This window comes from Notolepis coatsorum (genome assembly GCF_963971535.1).
Source record: "Notolepis coatsorum genome assembly, chromosome: 19".
NCBI lineage: Eukaryota > Metazoa > Chordata > Actinopteri > Aulopiformes > Paralepididae > Notolepis > Notolepis coatsorum.
In genome coordinates this window covers 22,253,314-22,268,820 of record NC_140183.1, presented here as the reverse complement: position 1 = coordinate 22,268,820, position 15,507 = coordinate 22,253,314, and the positions used below count along the sequence as shown (strand labels likewise).

General features: G+C 42.6%; 1 protein-coding gene across 1 annotated transcript in view; it reads left to right on the top strand.

Annotated features, from left to right (window-relative positions):
• usp45 (ubiquitin specific peptidase 45) overlaps positions 1 to 15,507 on the top strand; it is a 177,638-nt gene that overhangs the window by 144,475 nt on the left and 17,656 nt on the right. Inside the window, exons 10-13 of the mRNA XM_084336888.1 lie at positions 1,556 to 1,637; positions 2,592 to 2,683; positions 12,263 to 12,319; positions 13,770 to 13,901. Of these exons, the coding sequence (XP_084193014.1) occupies positions 1,556 to 1,637; positions 2,592 to 2,683; positions 12,263 to 12,319; positions 13,770 to 13,901 (363 nt within the window). The remainder of the gene's footprint in view (positions 1 to 1,555; positions 1,638 to 2,591; positions 2,684 to 12,262; positions 12,320 to 13,769; positions 13,902 to 15,507) is intronic.

Genomic DNA, 15,507 nt, shown 5'->3' with positions numbered 1-15,507 from the left:
TGGTGGAAACGGTTCCTTTAGTCGCGCAAATATATTACAGATATAAAAAATCATGTGCAAATATATTACAGATATTAAAAATCACGTTCAAATATATTACAGATATTAAAAATCTATGTATTTTGAAAATGACACACGAGCACAGTGAACATGTTATTTACTCTAGGCCAACAGCACTTCATCCATACAGAGATATTGAACTTGCAAAACACTTGGCCAATTGATTTCAACTAAATACATGGGTATTTAAAGAGGCACGCACACCCTCTTGTGTGTGTGTCTTTGTGCGACTGGTCACCGCGCGGAGGGTGTCGCCAACCTTAGAGCCCCTAAGTGTTTGTGTTGATTGGCCATTAGGATCGTAGTGTAAAATATGCTAATTCGGGCAACTCAATTATCACCAATTAGCAGAGACGGTAGGTATTTCTCTCTCAGGGCATGGCCTGTCCTTCTTCACTCCATCTTCTCTTTAGTTTCCACCCCTACACCCTTTCATCTCCACCCCTCCTCTTCCCATCCATCCTCCGGTCCCCTCTCCATCCAGCGTGGGACAGTACACCCTGTTCCTTCAGGGAGGGGTGTGTGTTGGGGGGCTGGTTATTAATTAGTAGGAAGATCCTCCGCGTGGTCTGACGGCTGAGAGGGGGGAGCGGGCGGGACAGGCCCGGCTGGGATTAACGAGGCTTTCTGACCTAAATAGCCAGTCCTGTGTTGGCGTGGGTCCCGGGACGATGGGGGGGGTCGACCGCCCGGGTCCACAGACATGGAGACCAGGGGCCAATTATCTATTGATTGCTGCTTTACTGTGTGGCCAGACCTCTTCACAGCTCCCTCACACACACTCACTGACCACGTCGCCTTCGATAAGAGCAGTCCTCGGAGACACACACACACACACGGTGAAATCTGAACGTTAATGTCATTAGACATGGACAATAATTATTTCTCCTAATGGCGGCACATGTAATGGGAATAGCTCTCAACTTGACACTAATCAAATTGTGATATTTAACGGATACATTTAATCCAGATATTTAATTAATCCTGAACCCACAGTTTTAAATTATTCTGTATCTGATATTCAACTATTTAACATTTGTTTTCTCCCATCCCAATGTTAGTCGTATGCCAATTCCCAATCCCCTTCCTGGTCGCTGCGCACTTACCCCCCACAGTCAGATCATCTGGGAGAGTGGAGGCTATCACGTGCTTCCTCCGACACACGTCCAGCCAATCAACCGCTTCTTTTCACCTGGCAGCGCGGATTCTCATTGAGAGGGCGTAGCGTGTGGAAGGATCACACTATCCCACTCAAGTCCTATCCGCGCTTAGCAGGCGCTCCGACCGAACTGTAGGAGTCGCTGTTTACAACGACCCGGACCCACCCCGCCAGCTTCTCCCACCCTCTAATACTGCCAATTGTATTAGTGTGGACGGCCAGCCAAGCTGGTGACAACCCCGGAGCTGTGAGCTGGATTCACAGCTCCGGGGTTGGTGACGAACGCAATCTCCGCTACGCCACCTAACCGCCCTAATTGTGTGTGTGTTTTGACAGAGGGTGAAAGCCAGTATCCTGAAGGCCTTCAACAACCCCACGGAGAAGACTGCAGACGAGGACACCAAGCGCCAAGTCAAAGGTTTGTCATGAACACTGCACCCACTGCAGGCTGCACCTAGATCAATAGCGCCATCTACTGGCAGGTGCTGGGAATACAGCTGTAGCTGGTTATTGGCAGGGGGTGTATAGGGAGGTGTAGTGGTTACGTCTTTGTTGTTTCCGGCCCCGGCCGGTCCACCTCGCTTGAAATTGCAATGTATTTCCAATGGACACATTTCTAAATCGTCTCGTTTAAAACAAATAAAGCATGAACATTGGCATGGTGTAGCTTTCTGTGTGTATTCATCCACAATCTATAACTTAACATGAAACAATTAGCAATTAATCGTAAAAAATAATTACGTATAATTTTATTTCAACAAAAAATGCTTAAACAATAATGTTAGTCATAGAAGGGAACTCATTTTGTGCAAAAATGGAAAGCTTGCCAATGTTCATGAGGCAGAATTATTACAATTGCCGATAATACATTTTCCCAATGATAAAACCCTATACGGATGGACCGTGCGGGAAACTAAAGTGACGTCAGACTACACCTCCCTATTGAGGGATGAGGAAGAGGGATGGTGTGCTCCTTCTGTTAGATGATAGATTTAAAGGGCCGACACGTGGAACATGTTGCAATGTACCTTCAAACTCAATACCTTAGTATCCTTTGGAAGGTTTTAAATCTTTTAACGACCAACCATTTCATCCAAGTCTGTAGTTGTTTTTAATCATTTTATTGATTGACATTCCTTTTTTTTTATTGTTATTGTGTGTTCTATTCCTCAACATCATCTAAAATTAGAGTTGCTCTCAATGATTTTTTAGACTAAATAAAGGTTGAATTAATTAATATATAATGTGTATAGTTGTCTTTTTTAGAACTTACATTCTGCATAATTCAATCATTGTATTGCAAGTCAGAAGGATTAGAGGATTAAAGGTTATTCATTATGATCAGCAGTGTGTTTGATCTCTCTCTTCTCAGCGTACGGGAAGGAAGGTGTCAAGATGAACTTTGTCGACCGCATCTTCGTGGGGGAACTGACTAACACTATTATGTGTGAGGAGTGTGAACATGTAGGTACTCATTCTGTGTCTCTGTCTGTCTGTGTCTGTCTGTGTCTCTGTGTGTGTGTGTGTGTGTGTGTGTGTGTCTCTGTGTGAGTGTGTGTGTGTGTGTGTGTGGTAAATGGACTGCATTTATATAGAGCTTTTATCCAAAGCGCTTTACAACTTATGCCTCACATTCAACCATTCACTCACACATTCACACACCGACGGCGGAGGCAAACATGCAAGGTGCCAACCTGCTCATCGGGAGCAGTTAGGGGTTAAGTGTCTTGCTCAAGGACATTTCAACATGCTGTCGGGAGGAGCACGGATCGAACCTGGAACCTTCAGATTACCAGACGACCATTCTACCTCCTGAGCCACAGTCGTGTGCAGACTCTATATATACCAGGATCGTAGGTTTAAATTCTGTTTCTCATCTGGTCTTGTTGGCCTGTCAGTGTACATAAATGCCTAGTGATCACCATTTCAGTCAGTTTCAAGAGTTTCATCGTTTTAATAGGCAGTATTGTTTACATTACAACCCTCATTAATAGCAATACAGTTAACCTCTTAAGCCCTAGCCATATTTTCAGAAAATTCACCTAAAAGTACATACCCAAGTAAATGGAAGATTGCTCCACTTCTACAAGGCCATTTGCATGTTCTTGGTATCTAGGGACATCTATGGAATGTATTGAAGGATGTAGGATGTGGAGGTGGCTCTCAAACCTCTGTGTCGCCAAGGAATAAGGATTTAATATGACATTCTGGTCAGTCAGAGGAGACAGCAGTGCCTCACACCAAACTTCTGATATAGCATCTATCGCTGTTGGGGTTCACCATCAGCTGGAAAAAGAGCACTCTTTTTCCCAGCCAGAAGATTGCATTGTTGTCATCTCTCAGAATATTTTTTTTTTCTTTTTGTAATAAATTTTTTTTATATATATTTTTTTTGGTCTACTTTTTGTTCTCATTTTTCTCCCATCCCAATTTCGTATTGCCAATTCTCCCCTCCCCTGTCTTGAACTTTGCTAGACTATGCCTCCCACTGGTCGGTTGTAGTGAGGATAGAAGCCTTGCATCACGTGTCCCCTCCGGTACACGAGGAGGCAGCCGTCGCATCTTTTCACCTGTACAGCGCGATCTCTGTGGCGAGGAGTAACGCGTGGGAGGCTCATGCTGCCCCCGATACTTCCTGATTCTGCTGTACAGGCACACCAACCGACCTGTAGGAGTCGCTGTCCACAACGTCCGATCCCCACCCACCGGCTTTCCCACCCCCTAATACTGCCAATTGTATTAGTATGAACGACCAGCCAAGCCGGAAGCAACGCAGAGAGCTGGGCTCGAACCCAGCATCTCCTGCTTTAGTTGCGAGCGCCTTGCCCACTGCGCCACTTAGCCGCCCTAATTACTGACTATTCTGACAGAGAACATTGTCAAATTGGTCATTAGTTCCATGGTGTTGGTGTAATAATAGTGTCAAAGAATGTTCGCTAATGTTAGCTAGCTGATGCTATTTGCTAGTTATAGCTATCAAGCTAATGTCAGTTCAGTTAATGTTAGCTAGCTAGCCCAGCTAATCTGCTTGCTACAAAGGCTTATTGCTGCCACGCAAAATGAAGAAAATATGTCGTGGCCTCAAAATAGTATTTTGTTACCTCAAAATGTATTTAGTTTTTTTATCTACTTTTTCTCATCCTTTTTTCTGTGATTTTTCCCCCCGTCCCAATTTACCTCTCGTGCCAATTCTCCCTCCCCTGTCCTGATCGTTGCTCGCATATGCCCCCGACTGGCTGGTTGTAGGGGGGATAGAAGCCTTGCATCACATGTCCCCTCCGATACATGTGGAGGCAGCCTGTCGCATCTTTTCACCTGCCAGCGCGGACTCTCATTTGGCAAGGAGTAACGTGTAGGAGGCTCACACTGCCCCCGCCATTTTCCTGACTTTGTTCACAACGACCAGACTACCACCCTTCGACTTCCCACCCGCTAACTCTGCCAATTGAGTTAGTATGACGGCCGGCCCAAGCCGGAGGCAACGCCGACAGCCGGATTAGAACCCGGAGTCTCTTGCGTTGGTGACGAGCGCAATGTCCGCTGCGCCACCCAGCCGCGCCAAAATGTATTTAGTTACCTCAAATTAATCTATTTGGGGCCTCAAAATAATATTTTGTGGCTTCAAAATTGAAAAATATTTTGTGGCCTCAAAATTGTTACCTCAAGTATTTTGTTCCCTCAAATTAATCAACTGGAGTCCTCAAAATAATATTTTGTGGCCTCAAAATAGTATTTTGTTCCCTCATGATTTGAACAAACCTTCACTCACTGGAAATGTCTTTTTACCATAGATGGATATATGAAAATGTGAATCTCTCTTTCTCTCCCTCTATCTCTCTCTCTCTCTCTCTCTCTCTCTCTCTCTCTCGAACGCAGTGAGCGCTCCGTAATATGATCATGATCATTATGATCGACTGGAATAAAAAAATAAATAAAAATAGGTTTATTACTTACATACTGTAGTTGTCTCCTTAACACTTTGATCGCCGGGGTTAAATTCATAATTTACCATCCCTCGCCAGCCCTATTTAACATGGAGAAGTTCCCCTTCTTTGCAGGGCTATAACTTTTTAAATTATTGATAAATTGACATTACTATGGCCCATTCAACGTCTTATATCTATTGTTCAGGGTGTAGCAACGTTATACTTTTTCATTCACATATTCATACTAAAATACGGTCTAAAGTATAAGTATGTTTTTATCGTTTTCTGCAGCTTTCTCCAGAACTTGATTTATAGCCCTAAATGCATTATATTGATGATCAAATACAGTTTGGTAGGAATCTGTGCGAGATAAAAAAAAAATCAAATGGACGTACTTCTAGAAGTTACTACGTATGATCTGATGATGACCGGATGGGGGCGGGGTCGTTTATAATTCCGTGGGCAACGTTATATCATTCATCTAGTGTGGGTGATATGATCATTAGAGCAGTTAGTATAGAAGACATTACAAAATAACGCTGAAACTCACCGTAGCTTCCTCTCGCTGTTGGGAGATGAGCGTGGAACAGAATTTTTTCTATTATGGGATGTTGAAATATCCGATCCATTTCCAGGTTGTATAATAGTATATACGTCCAAATCATGTTGTTTATCGAGTTATTGGTAACGGATCACTATCCGTCGTGATCAGCTCGAGTCCTGGGATTACCGAGTGATCGGACCAAATTGAAATGAGCACCAGCTTCCACTTCCTGTTTCTTCCCTGGGCGATCCGCCGATCGGCCACCAGATGGCGCTCTTGAACCGTTAGAGAGTTGATAGGGGCTCACCAGTACATCTCATGTCTCCGGGGGAGAAATATGATTTTGATCACAGATTTTTGAAATATTGATATCAAAGACGCTGTCCAGCGTCATCGGCAGAATGAGCATGGCGGGGAATGACGTGTTCCAGCGTCAACGGCGATTAAAGTGTTAATATTGTAGTTGTTCATTAATGTTACCTAATTCATAAGTGAATTGTATAGAAACAACTCACCAAAATTGACTATTGCACAACTGATTTGACAAATAAAATCCACCAAGGGGGGGGAACCCCCCCTTCAGCCCCCCCGCACCCTCCCTTGCCATACCTTGGCATTTAGTGAAATTATGCTACTGCTCTAGGGGCTGAGCCCCCCTAAAGGTCTGATGCTAGAAACGCCCCTACCGGTCACTGCTCTGTCAGCGCTGTGCCTGCTGGGCAGGACGGCTGCAGCCCCCTGAGTGCTCCACCTGGGTCTACTGCACATGCGCAGACTACAGATGTGCTTTTCTCAGCAAGAAACCGACCATGAGCGCCAGAAAGGGAAACTTAAAAAGGTTCCCCCATCAGTGTTCCCAATGGGCAGCATACCACCTCACATGATGGTTTTCATGGTTGTCTTCCTGTCAGGCTGGGGAGGGACATGTCTGATCACAGGCAGTAGGGGGCATGTGGACAGACCCCTCTACCCCTCACATCAATGTGTTGGAGCTCAGAGCAGTGCTGCTAGCTTTTCATGACCTAGTGAGAGATCGCCATGTCTTGGTCAGAACAAACAGTCTGACCTTGGCAGTCTACATAAATAGACGTGGTGGAGTTCGCTCCCCCCTTCTTCACCAAGCGGCAGAGGATCTGGGTGACACTAGACTGCCAGACTCTCATCTGATAGTGCCGGACAGGTAGTCAGCACGCTGGTTCTCCGACCTGATGCAGGCAGCTCCACCATGGTCTCAGGAAGCCCTGTCCCAGGCGCACAGCAGTGTGTGCCCATCCGCCTGTCCTTGGATGATGCCTGTCCTCTGATGGTCTGGTTTGTGAAAGACTGAACTACGAGAATAGAGACATCAATCCTGCTATCATCAGAACTGTTCAAATCGTGCATGCTTTGTGGTAGAAAATAGTGTATATGTATGAATGATATATATATTTCATTTAAAGGACATTTCACAACCAGCTGACACACAGCTCCAAAGAGTGTCTGTGTCCTCTTGCCACATGAAAACACATTGAACAAAAGTAAACACAGCCGCTTACATACGGTATTTCACAACACTTAGAAATCATATACATAGAGGTAATCTTGGTGTAAGGCCAAGTCTCTGGATCTGATTTCCTGTCCTCTGGTATCAGTCCTCTTTCCTCCAGTCTCTGTTACTGTTTGACACTTTGTCTTTCTCGGCTGTGAAGGTCTACTATCTACTATATACCTGTCACTCACCAGGGTTTTGATAATGACACTTTTCAGCCATCCTTTGGTTAAGCACTTTTTGCAAGGAGCTAGGCGTCTTAAACCAGTGAAACGCAATCTAATGGGATCCCCCTTTGTGCCTTTGGAACAGGCCTCTTTGAGTCTTTCAAGACGGCGCTTCTGGACCATCACCTCGACAAAGCGCATTGGTGAGCTGTGTGCTTTGCCAGTCCTTCCGGAATGCCTGACTGTCAATGGAGATGCAGTGCTATTCTGAGACCTAACCCTGCTTTAGCCCCTAAGAACATTAGGAGCTATTTTCATTTCAGCAACATTGTCCTGAAGGTGTTCTACCCTCCTCCCCATTCTAATGATGAGGAAAAGAACATGCGTCTGCTATGTCTATTGTCTATATATGTGGAACACACATCAGTTTGGCTGTGTGAGGGCCTTGCTCCCCACTACACCCACGCAGGACTATCTCCACCGGTCTAGGTCAGGTCCCACTCCACACTTAAAATGGCTGCCTCTATCCTGCTCAAAGGGGTCTCAGTGGAAGACATCTGCACGGCAGCATCTTTGTCTTCCCCTTGTCCTTTCATCAGATTATATCTGTTTGACATGTCTGAGAGAGCCCCTACTTCATCTTCTAGTTCAAACTAGTGTTGGGATTTTTCTGGGCTCCTTGCCTTTGGTAGGGGCTTTCTATGCATAATTACTCACTGAAATGCTTGTCGCCCACGCTCGGGTTACAATTCATAACTGCTTCACTGAGCCTCCAGACACTTGTCAATTTCCCTGTGAAATACTTATCCTATTTCATTCAGGGTCAATGCTCATATCCGCATACGTAAAGCAGGTCCCCTTTTGCAACCGTTACAATTCGTAACTGGGTCCTATAGGCCAGCGGTTCTCAACAGAGGTTCCGCGGCACACAGGGGTGCCGCGGAGAGCTGCCAGGGGAATGGGAATGTTTCTTTAAAAATATAGAATGACAACAGTCTTATTTTGAAAATCCTGTGGCGAGTCTCATTTCTGCCCAAGCGCAGCTCCAGCTATAATAACTAGGCTCCGACAGCTAGCAACGTTCAGTTCATTATGATACTCTTATTTTGAAAATCCGTGGTGTCGTGACTCATATCCGCTCTACAGCACACAGCCAGTAGGATGCATCTCCACACAGCAGTAGCGTCTCAGCAGCAGTAGCGTCTGGAACACGCACATTGCAACAGAGCAAGGATAGTGTTTTCGCGACCCAAAACAAATCCTTGCTGTTTTATTCCGCAACGGGTCAAATGCATATAACATGCTTTGCAATCCTTGCCATTTCTTTATGACCACGTCGTGTTTAAGACCGGAATTAACGTCCCGTTAGCATAAGCTAACTACAAGCTAAAACCCTGTTCAGAGCGACAGAGAACAGCAGAGTGGGGACTGGGAAGGAGGACTGGGGAGGAGGGGGGGGGGGCATTCTCCCTCTGTGTGTGTGCGTTTGAAAAGATATGATGAAGTCAGACAAGTATATTATATTGATAGTAAATGTACTGAGGGTGGACAGACAGATGATGTTGATATTTAAACATAAAAAATACAATACATAATAAATGTATGCATGATCATCATGCAACATAAAACAATTGCAGGAACGGTTTGGGAGAGGAAGGGGTTGCGTGTTCCAAAAAATTTACTTAAAGTTTAAAGCTCAATATATCAAAACGTGGCACTTTATAGTGAACAGGAGGTCTATTTGTATTAAAAACAATAAATAGTTTTTCATTTAAATGTCTGGAAGAGCTAAAAAAATTTTTAATGTTTGTAATGTAATTCCTTACACGTAACGTGTCTGGCTGTGTGACGTCAACTTGTCAGCATGAAAATGACAGCCAAACATGGCACTGCAACTAAATAACACAAATACAATAGGCACATTTGTGACTGTTACAAATATAACACGTTTTATACTTGTGCTACAAGATTTTGGCCTGTGCTACAAAACTATCAACATCTGTAGCACCAGTGCTATGTGCAAAAAAAGTTAACGTACAGCCCTGCAAGTATTTAACTAAACAAATAGTCTATCTAGTGCTTCATTTGTATACAATAATTGCCTAATCTAATAACATGAACTAAAAAAGAAATCGATCACACGTTTCGTAAAGTTATTATAGAAACTTCACCAACTTAAGGTCCGCGGCAGGCGTCATTACTTTTACCAACAGATTTTCCAACGCATTTCCAGAGCAGTCCTATGTCCGTTATCAAGGAAATGCAAAGCGGCTATCGCAATCGTCGTTGTGATAATAATCACTAAATGCATTCAGTGCTGGATCTAATCAAATGGATTTATCGAGACACGTTATGGAAAGTTCAAGACCGGACCACACAGCTTCTGAAAAGTGCTAATTACACGCTTCCGACAGCGATGGTCTACTCGCAGAACAAGTGAGTATCAGCCGCTGTGTTATGATTATTATGATACAAAATGTAAATGAATGAATGAATGAAAACTGTATTTAACAGATAAACGGTAAAAGGCACTCTGCACTCATAATCAATCGTCACCTCACTAGAATAATATTTCCATCGTGAACCGCAAAGCTGAATTTTCACACAAAATGGACAAGTTTTTAATTCGTCCATCGAAACAGGTTACAGTTACCAATACCAATTCAGTACCTTCCAGTACCAATTCGACCGCTGAGATTGCCCCAGTCAAACAGTGCAGCTGCAATGTTGTGTTCTCATGCTAAACCAGACTTATCATGTTGTGTTCTCATGCTAAACCAGACTGTTATCATGTTGTGTTCCCATGCTAAACCAGCACTGTTATCATGTTGTGTTCCCATGCTAAACCAGCACTGTTATCATGTTGTGTTCTCATGCTAAACCAGACTGTTATCATGTTGTGTTCTCATGCTAAACCAGACTGTTATCATGTTGTGTTCTCATGCTAAACCAGACTGTTATCATGTTGTGTTCTCATGCTAAACCAGACTGTTATCATGTTCTGTTCTCATGCTAAACCAGACTGTTATCATGTTGTGTTCTCATGCTAAACCAGACTGTTATCATGTTGTGTGATCCTTTTCTGTATTTAAAAAAAAAAAACATGATTTTCTGTTTGAGAAATGGTCACACTATTGCTATATTTATTTATACATTTAGACCTGAAACGCCTGCTAATAATGCATTATATAGCCTGCATATACACACAAATGTGTTTCCCGGTTTCAATGGGTTAAATAAACATTATTTTGAAAGCAAGCACTTTTGTCATCATTGTAGCAAAAAAGACAGGACCGGAAAAGTCTTTATCGCATGTAGGGGTGCCCTGGAATATTTTATTGGACACGGGTGCCTTGGCAGCAGAAAGGTTGAGAACCCCTGCGTATAGGCCACCCTATACCCTTTTAGGCTAGAACAAGGCTTTTCTTTGTCATTTTGCCCTTTGAGTTGTCAGATGTTTGGCTGGTGTTATTTTACACACAATGAACACCTCCGTCTCCTTGTTAATCCTTTTAGGGTTTAACAGGAACCTTTAGGCCCTCCCATAGTCGAGCAGACTGTACAAAGAGCAACTCCGCGGAGGTCCGCACGGACTCAAAGGGAGTCAAAGCAGACCCACAGCAGAGTGCAAAGTGCGAAGCTCCTATTTTCTGACGCGCGGACGTCCGCTGAGATCAAAAGCTCAAAGAGTCCGCGCGGACCTCCGCGGAGTCTGCTCTGTGTACAGTCTGCTCGACTATGGGAGGCCCTTTAGTGTTCCTCCCTCTGATTTGGTTGTTTGGGCCAACAGGTTGTGTACTGATCAGGGCTACACGCTAGCTTCGCCCTGTTATCCAATAGGCTAGTATTAGATATAACAAAGGTCACAGCGTCTTGCTTTCACTTCCTGTTGTCTCTAGTTTTCTTATTCCGTTAAAGAAGCTACAGAAGGGAGATTCGTGGCAACCACAACAGCAGGACAATATAAGTATTTGCGTTGTATCTGAACGTACTGTTTGAGAGGTACCCCACATGTGTCTGATCTCTCCTGCTTCGAGCATCTCTACTTGACAGGCCATGGACATGGCATGGAAGGACACAATGAACTGAAGTCAGGGTAAAGAAGAAAAACACTTGAAGCACCAACTGTGCTCAGAAGGCATTGACTGGAAAACCTGGAAAGTGAGGCTGCGAACAAAACGGAGTACAGCCTTGAAGACAGAGCTGCAGAGACAGGAGAGCTGCAGATCACCTGTCCAGATCACTGCTCAAGGACAGTAGGGACGGGTGCTCCAGCGCACAAGCTGCAAAAAGAAGATAAAGTTATAGTGTAGGTGTGTGTGTGTGTGTGTGTATGTGTGTGTGTGTGTGTGTGTGTGTGTTAGCCTGCGTTAGCCTGCCTAGGTCATGTACACAAGCTGGTTGTGACTTGTGAGGGGCCTCCAGATGGCTGGTCTTGCTAAGAGAAGGGCAAGGTGTTGTTCAGTATCTGCTGGTATTGGTAGCTGTTCAGTTAGCAAGGTGTTGTTCAGTATCTGCTGGTATTGGTACTGTAGCTGTTCAGTTAGCAAGGTGTTGTTTACGGTAGTATCTGCTGGTATTGGTAGCTGTTCAGTTAGCAAGGTGTTGTTCAGTATCTGTTGGTATTGGTAGCTGTTCAGTTAGAAAGGTGTTGTTCAGTAACTTTTTTTGTCTGTTACCTTTCCACCTACTACTGTTATTATCCTGTTTGTGGCTAATCAGAGACAAGAGAGTCGTCAATGTTAAGTTGATGAACATAATTTCTGTACCAACATCAGTTTTTTAACTTGTTTCTTTATGTATGTGACTTCTTTCTTTCTTTCTTTCTTTCTTTCTTTCTTTCTTTCTTTCTTTCTTTCTGTCTCTCTCTCCTTTCAGATCTCTACAGTGAAGGAGGCTTTCATCGACATTTCTCTACCAATCATAGAGGAGAGGGTGAGCTTCTAACCAAACATGCATTTGAATGTGACAGTTCTATTCTGATTTGGGCCTCTTCCATATGTGCTCCTAAATCAGATACAGATCTTTGCAGTGCGACCTCAGTCATATCAGAATTCATGCAACTTTTACGTCACTCTAGTTGACATTTGTCACAATTCTGCGCTGGCGGGAGTCACTCAGTGAATACAAACATGGAAGACAGCTGTGATGGAGGTGGTCACTGGAGGGATAGTGAGGAGTTTATAAGTATTTGGGGCGATACTTCTGTACAAGCAAACTTGAGGGGACATATCATATCATCAGATCGGTATGTGTGATTGGTGAACTTAGATATTTTATTATATAATATTTGTATGTGTTATTGAGATGTATTGTATTGTGTTATTGTATTGTATTAATTGTATTGTATTGATTTTATTGTATTGTATTGATTTGTGTGGACCCCAGTAATGGTAGCCTGTGCCTGTGGCAATGGCTAATGGGGATCCGAATAAACTAAACTAAACTAAACTTCCATGCGATCGACTCAGTCTTGCCTAGGTGAAGGGACTTGCACAATGGAAGCTTCGAATATATATATATTTTTTTATATCCTCAAACTAAATCCTCAATTTGAATAAAGTGATTAATCTGATTAAATTAGTTTTTTTTTATTTGATTAAATCAACTTTCTTTAATGAATATAACTAATAATTTTCGTCAACATAAATAATCCAATAAGGGCACAGTTGGTACAAAAGTGATGGTGACGTCTTGATTAGATGGAACGCTGAGTGCCAAGCGGATGCAGATAGGCTACATCATTTATGATAAATGTTTTATTTAAATTTGTATGACTAGTCATATTTATTTTTATTTTGAATGAATAGACACATAAAAAATATATATATATAAAAAAAATAATAAGATTTTTATTAAAAATAAAAAATTCGAATGATGAAGCTTCGAAGCATTCGGTACAGCCCTATTTACTTGTAAGGATGCACCCATGACACCTTTCCAGTTTCCACTACCGATATCGAGTCCTAAAAGTTCTGTATCAGCCAATACAAGTACAGATCAGATCCATCGCTTTTACTGAACAGTAGAGATGGTTTCAAAGTGACACCGATAACATTCTCAAGGACCCAATGTTTATTTCCTGTTTAAATGTTTGCTGATGCAATACAGGAAATACAACACCCTAGTCCAAACTGTTACCTAGCAACAGAATTCCAGTGAAACTGTCTATAGATTTAAACGGATATTATTGAGATATAATCACATTTTCTCCGTTGGAGAGATCTAACAAGTTTATTTGCTTGATCTAATATCAGTCTTGATATCCGTATTGGAATCAGTCTTGGTATCAGTCTTTATCAGTATTGGTGTTGGTCTTGATATCAGTCTTGGTATCGGTGCTTTGCTATTGTCCTGATGTTGTTTTGAACTGTGTTGTGTGCAGATATCCAAACCGTCCAACCCAGGAAGGCTCGGAAAGAACCCCAGAGAGCAGGAGGTCCACGGTTCTCACAGCGAGGAGCTGCTCTCTGCAGCTCACTGCCACAATAAGAACACCAGGAAGCTGGGTGGACAGGTGTGTGCAGGCATTAAAGCGTTCCGTCTTGAGACGGATTTCCGTCAATTTGATTATATTTATATAATATTTTGATTTATATTTTTTAAATATAAAGTTTGCCAATAGGGATGTATCAGTAGTATTGGCAGTAGTGGTAGTCATATTAGTAATCCAGTCTATTATTTTATTTTCTAAAAAATAAACTAGTTCAACACAGGTAACCACTTTTGCTTAATTTCTTTGATGGCTCAAATGTATGCTCTAATCTAGTGTCTAGTCCAGGGGTGAGCAACCTTTACTATCAAAAGAGCCACTTTTCCCCCGTCCCACAAAATAAAATACTCAGCACAACCTATTTACCCTTAAAATGAAGATAACACAGTGTATAATGTTTTATATATCCCCAAGCATACCCCACATTTAGCATAAAACGCCTGACAATTGCATACCCAAAGTAATTTGCGATTTATTATACTTTATACTTATAGCACACAGTTTGTTGCATTAATGGGATTATAAAGCAACAAAAAGAAAATGTTTTGACTTTTTATTGATGTTTTTACCTGTTATAACAAAGGAAAACCTCAAACTCTTATGAAGAGGAAAAAATTCTGGCTGTGTAGACCTATTTTTAAATAAAACACAGAAGAGGAGACAAAACACTGGTGTCTGTAGACCGACTTTGAAATAAAACCCTGAACTATTCAGGTATATTTGAGTCCTTCCCTTATTTGTGGAACATTTATAAAATAAAAAGTAGTCCACTTTGAAAAAAGACTACCATGTGTAGACCTACTTTGAAATAAAACACAGAAAATGAGAAGAAACACTGGCATGTGTAGACCTACTTTGAAATAAAACCCTGAACTATGCAGCTCTATTAGAGTCATTCCCTTATTTGTGGAAAATCTATAAAATAAAAAGTAAATTTTTCGTTGTTTGCAAATTTCGCACCACATATCAGGCATACAGGTAAGCCTTTTGTTGACTAAATATCTTAGTTGATGAAATATTTTTTCATTTCAGTGTCACAGTATGACATCGATCTCCAAAATAAAAATAAAAAAAGTTTATTTATTTATTTATTTTGGGCCAGGGAGCCGCAGCTGATTGGCTAAAGAGCCGCATGCGGCCTCGAGGCCGCAGGTTGCCGACCCCTGGTCTAGTCGATTTTGTGTTTTGAGCACAAAGTTCATCATAGATCTAGCCTCTTAAAGGGGCCGAGGTTAACCCACCACCACAGTCTCACTAAATCCTGTGGGAAACACTGAGGATTCAAAAAAATTTTACGGCTGTGCGAAACGTGTTTAGTCCCTTGTTTGTATGATAACAAGCTTTTTAGTTCATGGTTCAAAGTAATTGGAAAAGGGTGCTAGCTCGCCATCAATCAGAAGCTAGCCACAAGACTTGCATTCACGCTCTCCAGCACACAGCCTCCCTGCCTGGCAGAACAACCACAACAGTAGGGTCTATAGTCACAGTCAGGACAGTAGGCTCTACAAGTAGGCTCCCTTAACACTTTGTATGCCACGCCATGTTTTCCTTGTTACCCCCTTGATGCCCAAACCCACTCCAATGTTAACCCTTTATCTGCCAGGGATTATTCTGATCTTAATCCCCTCTC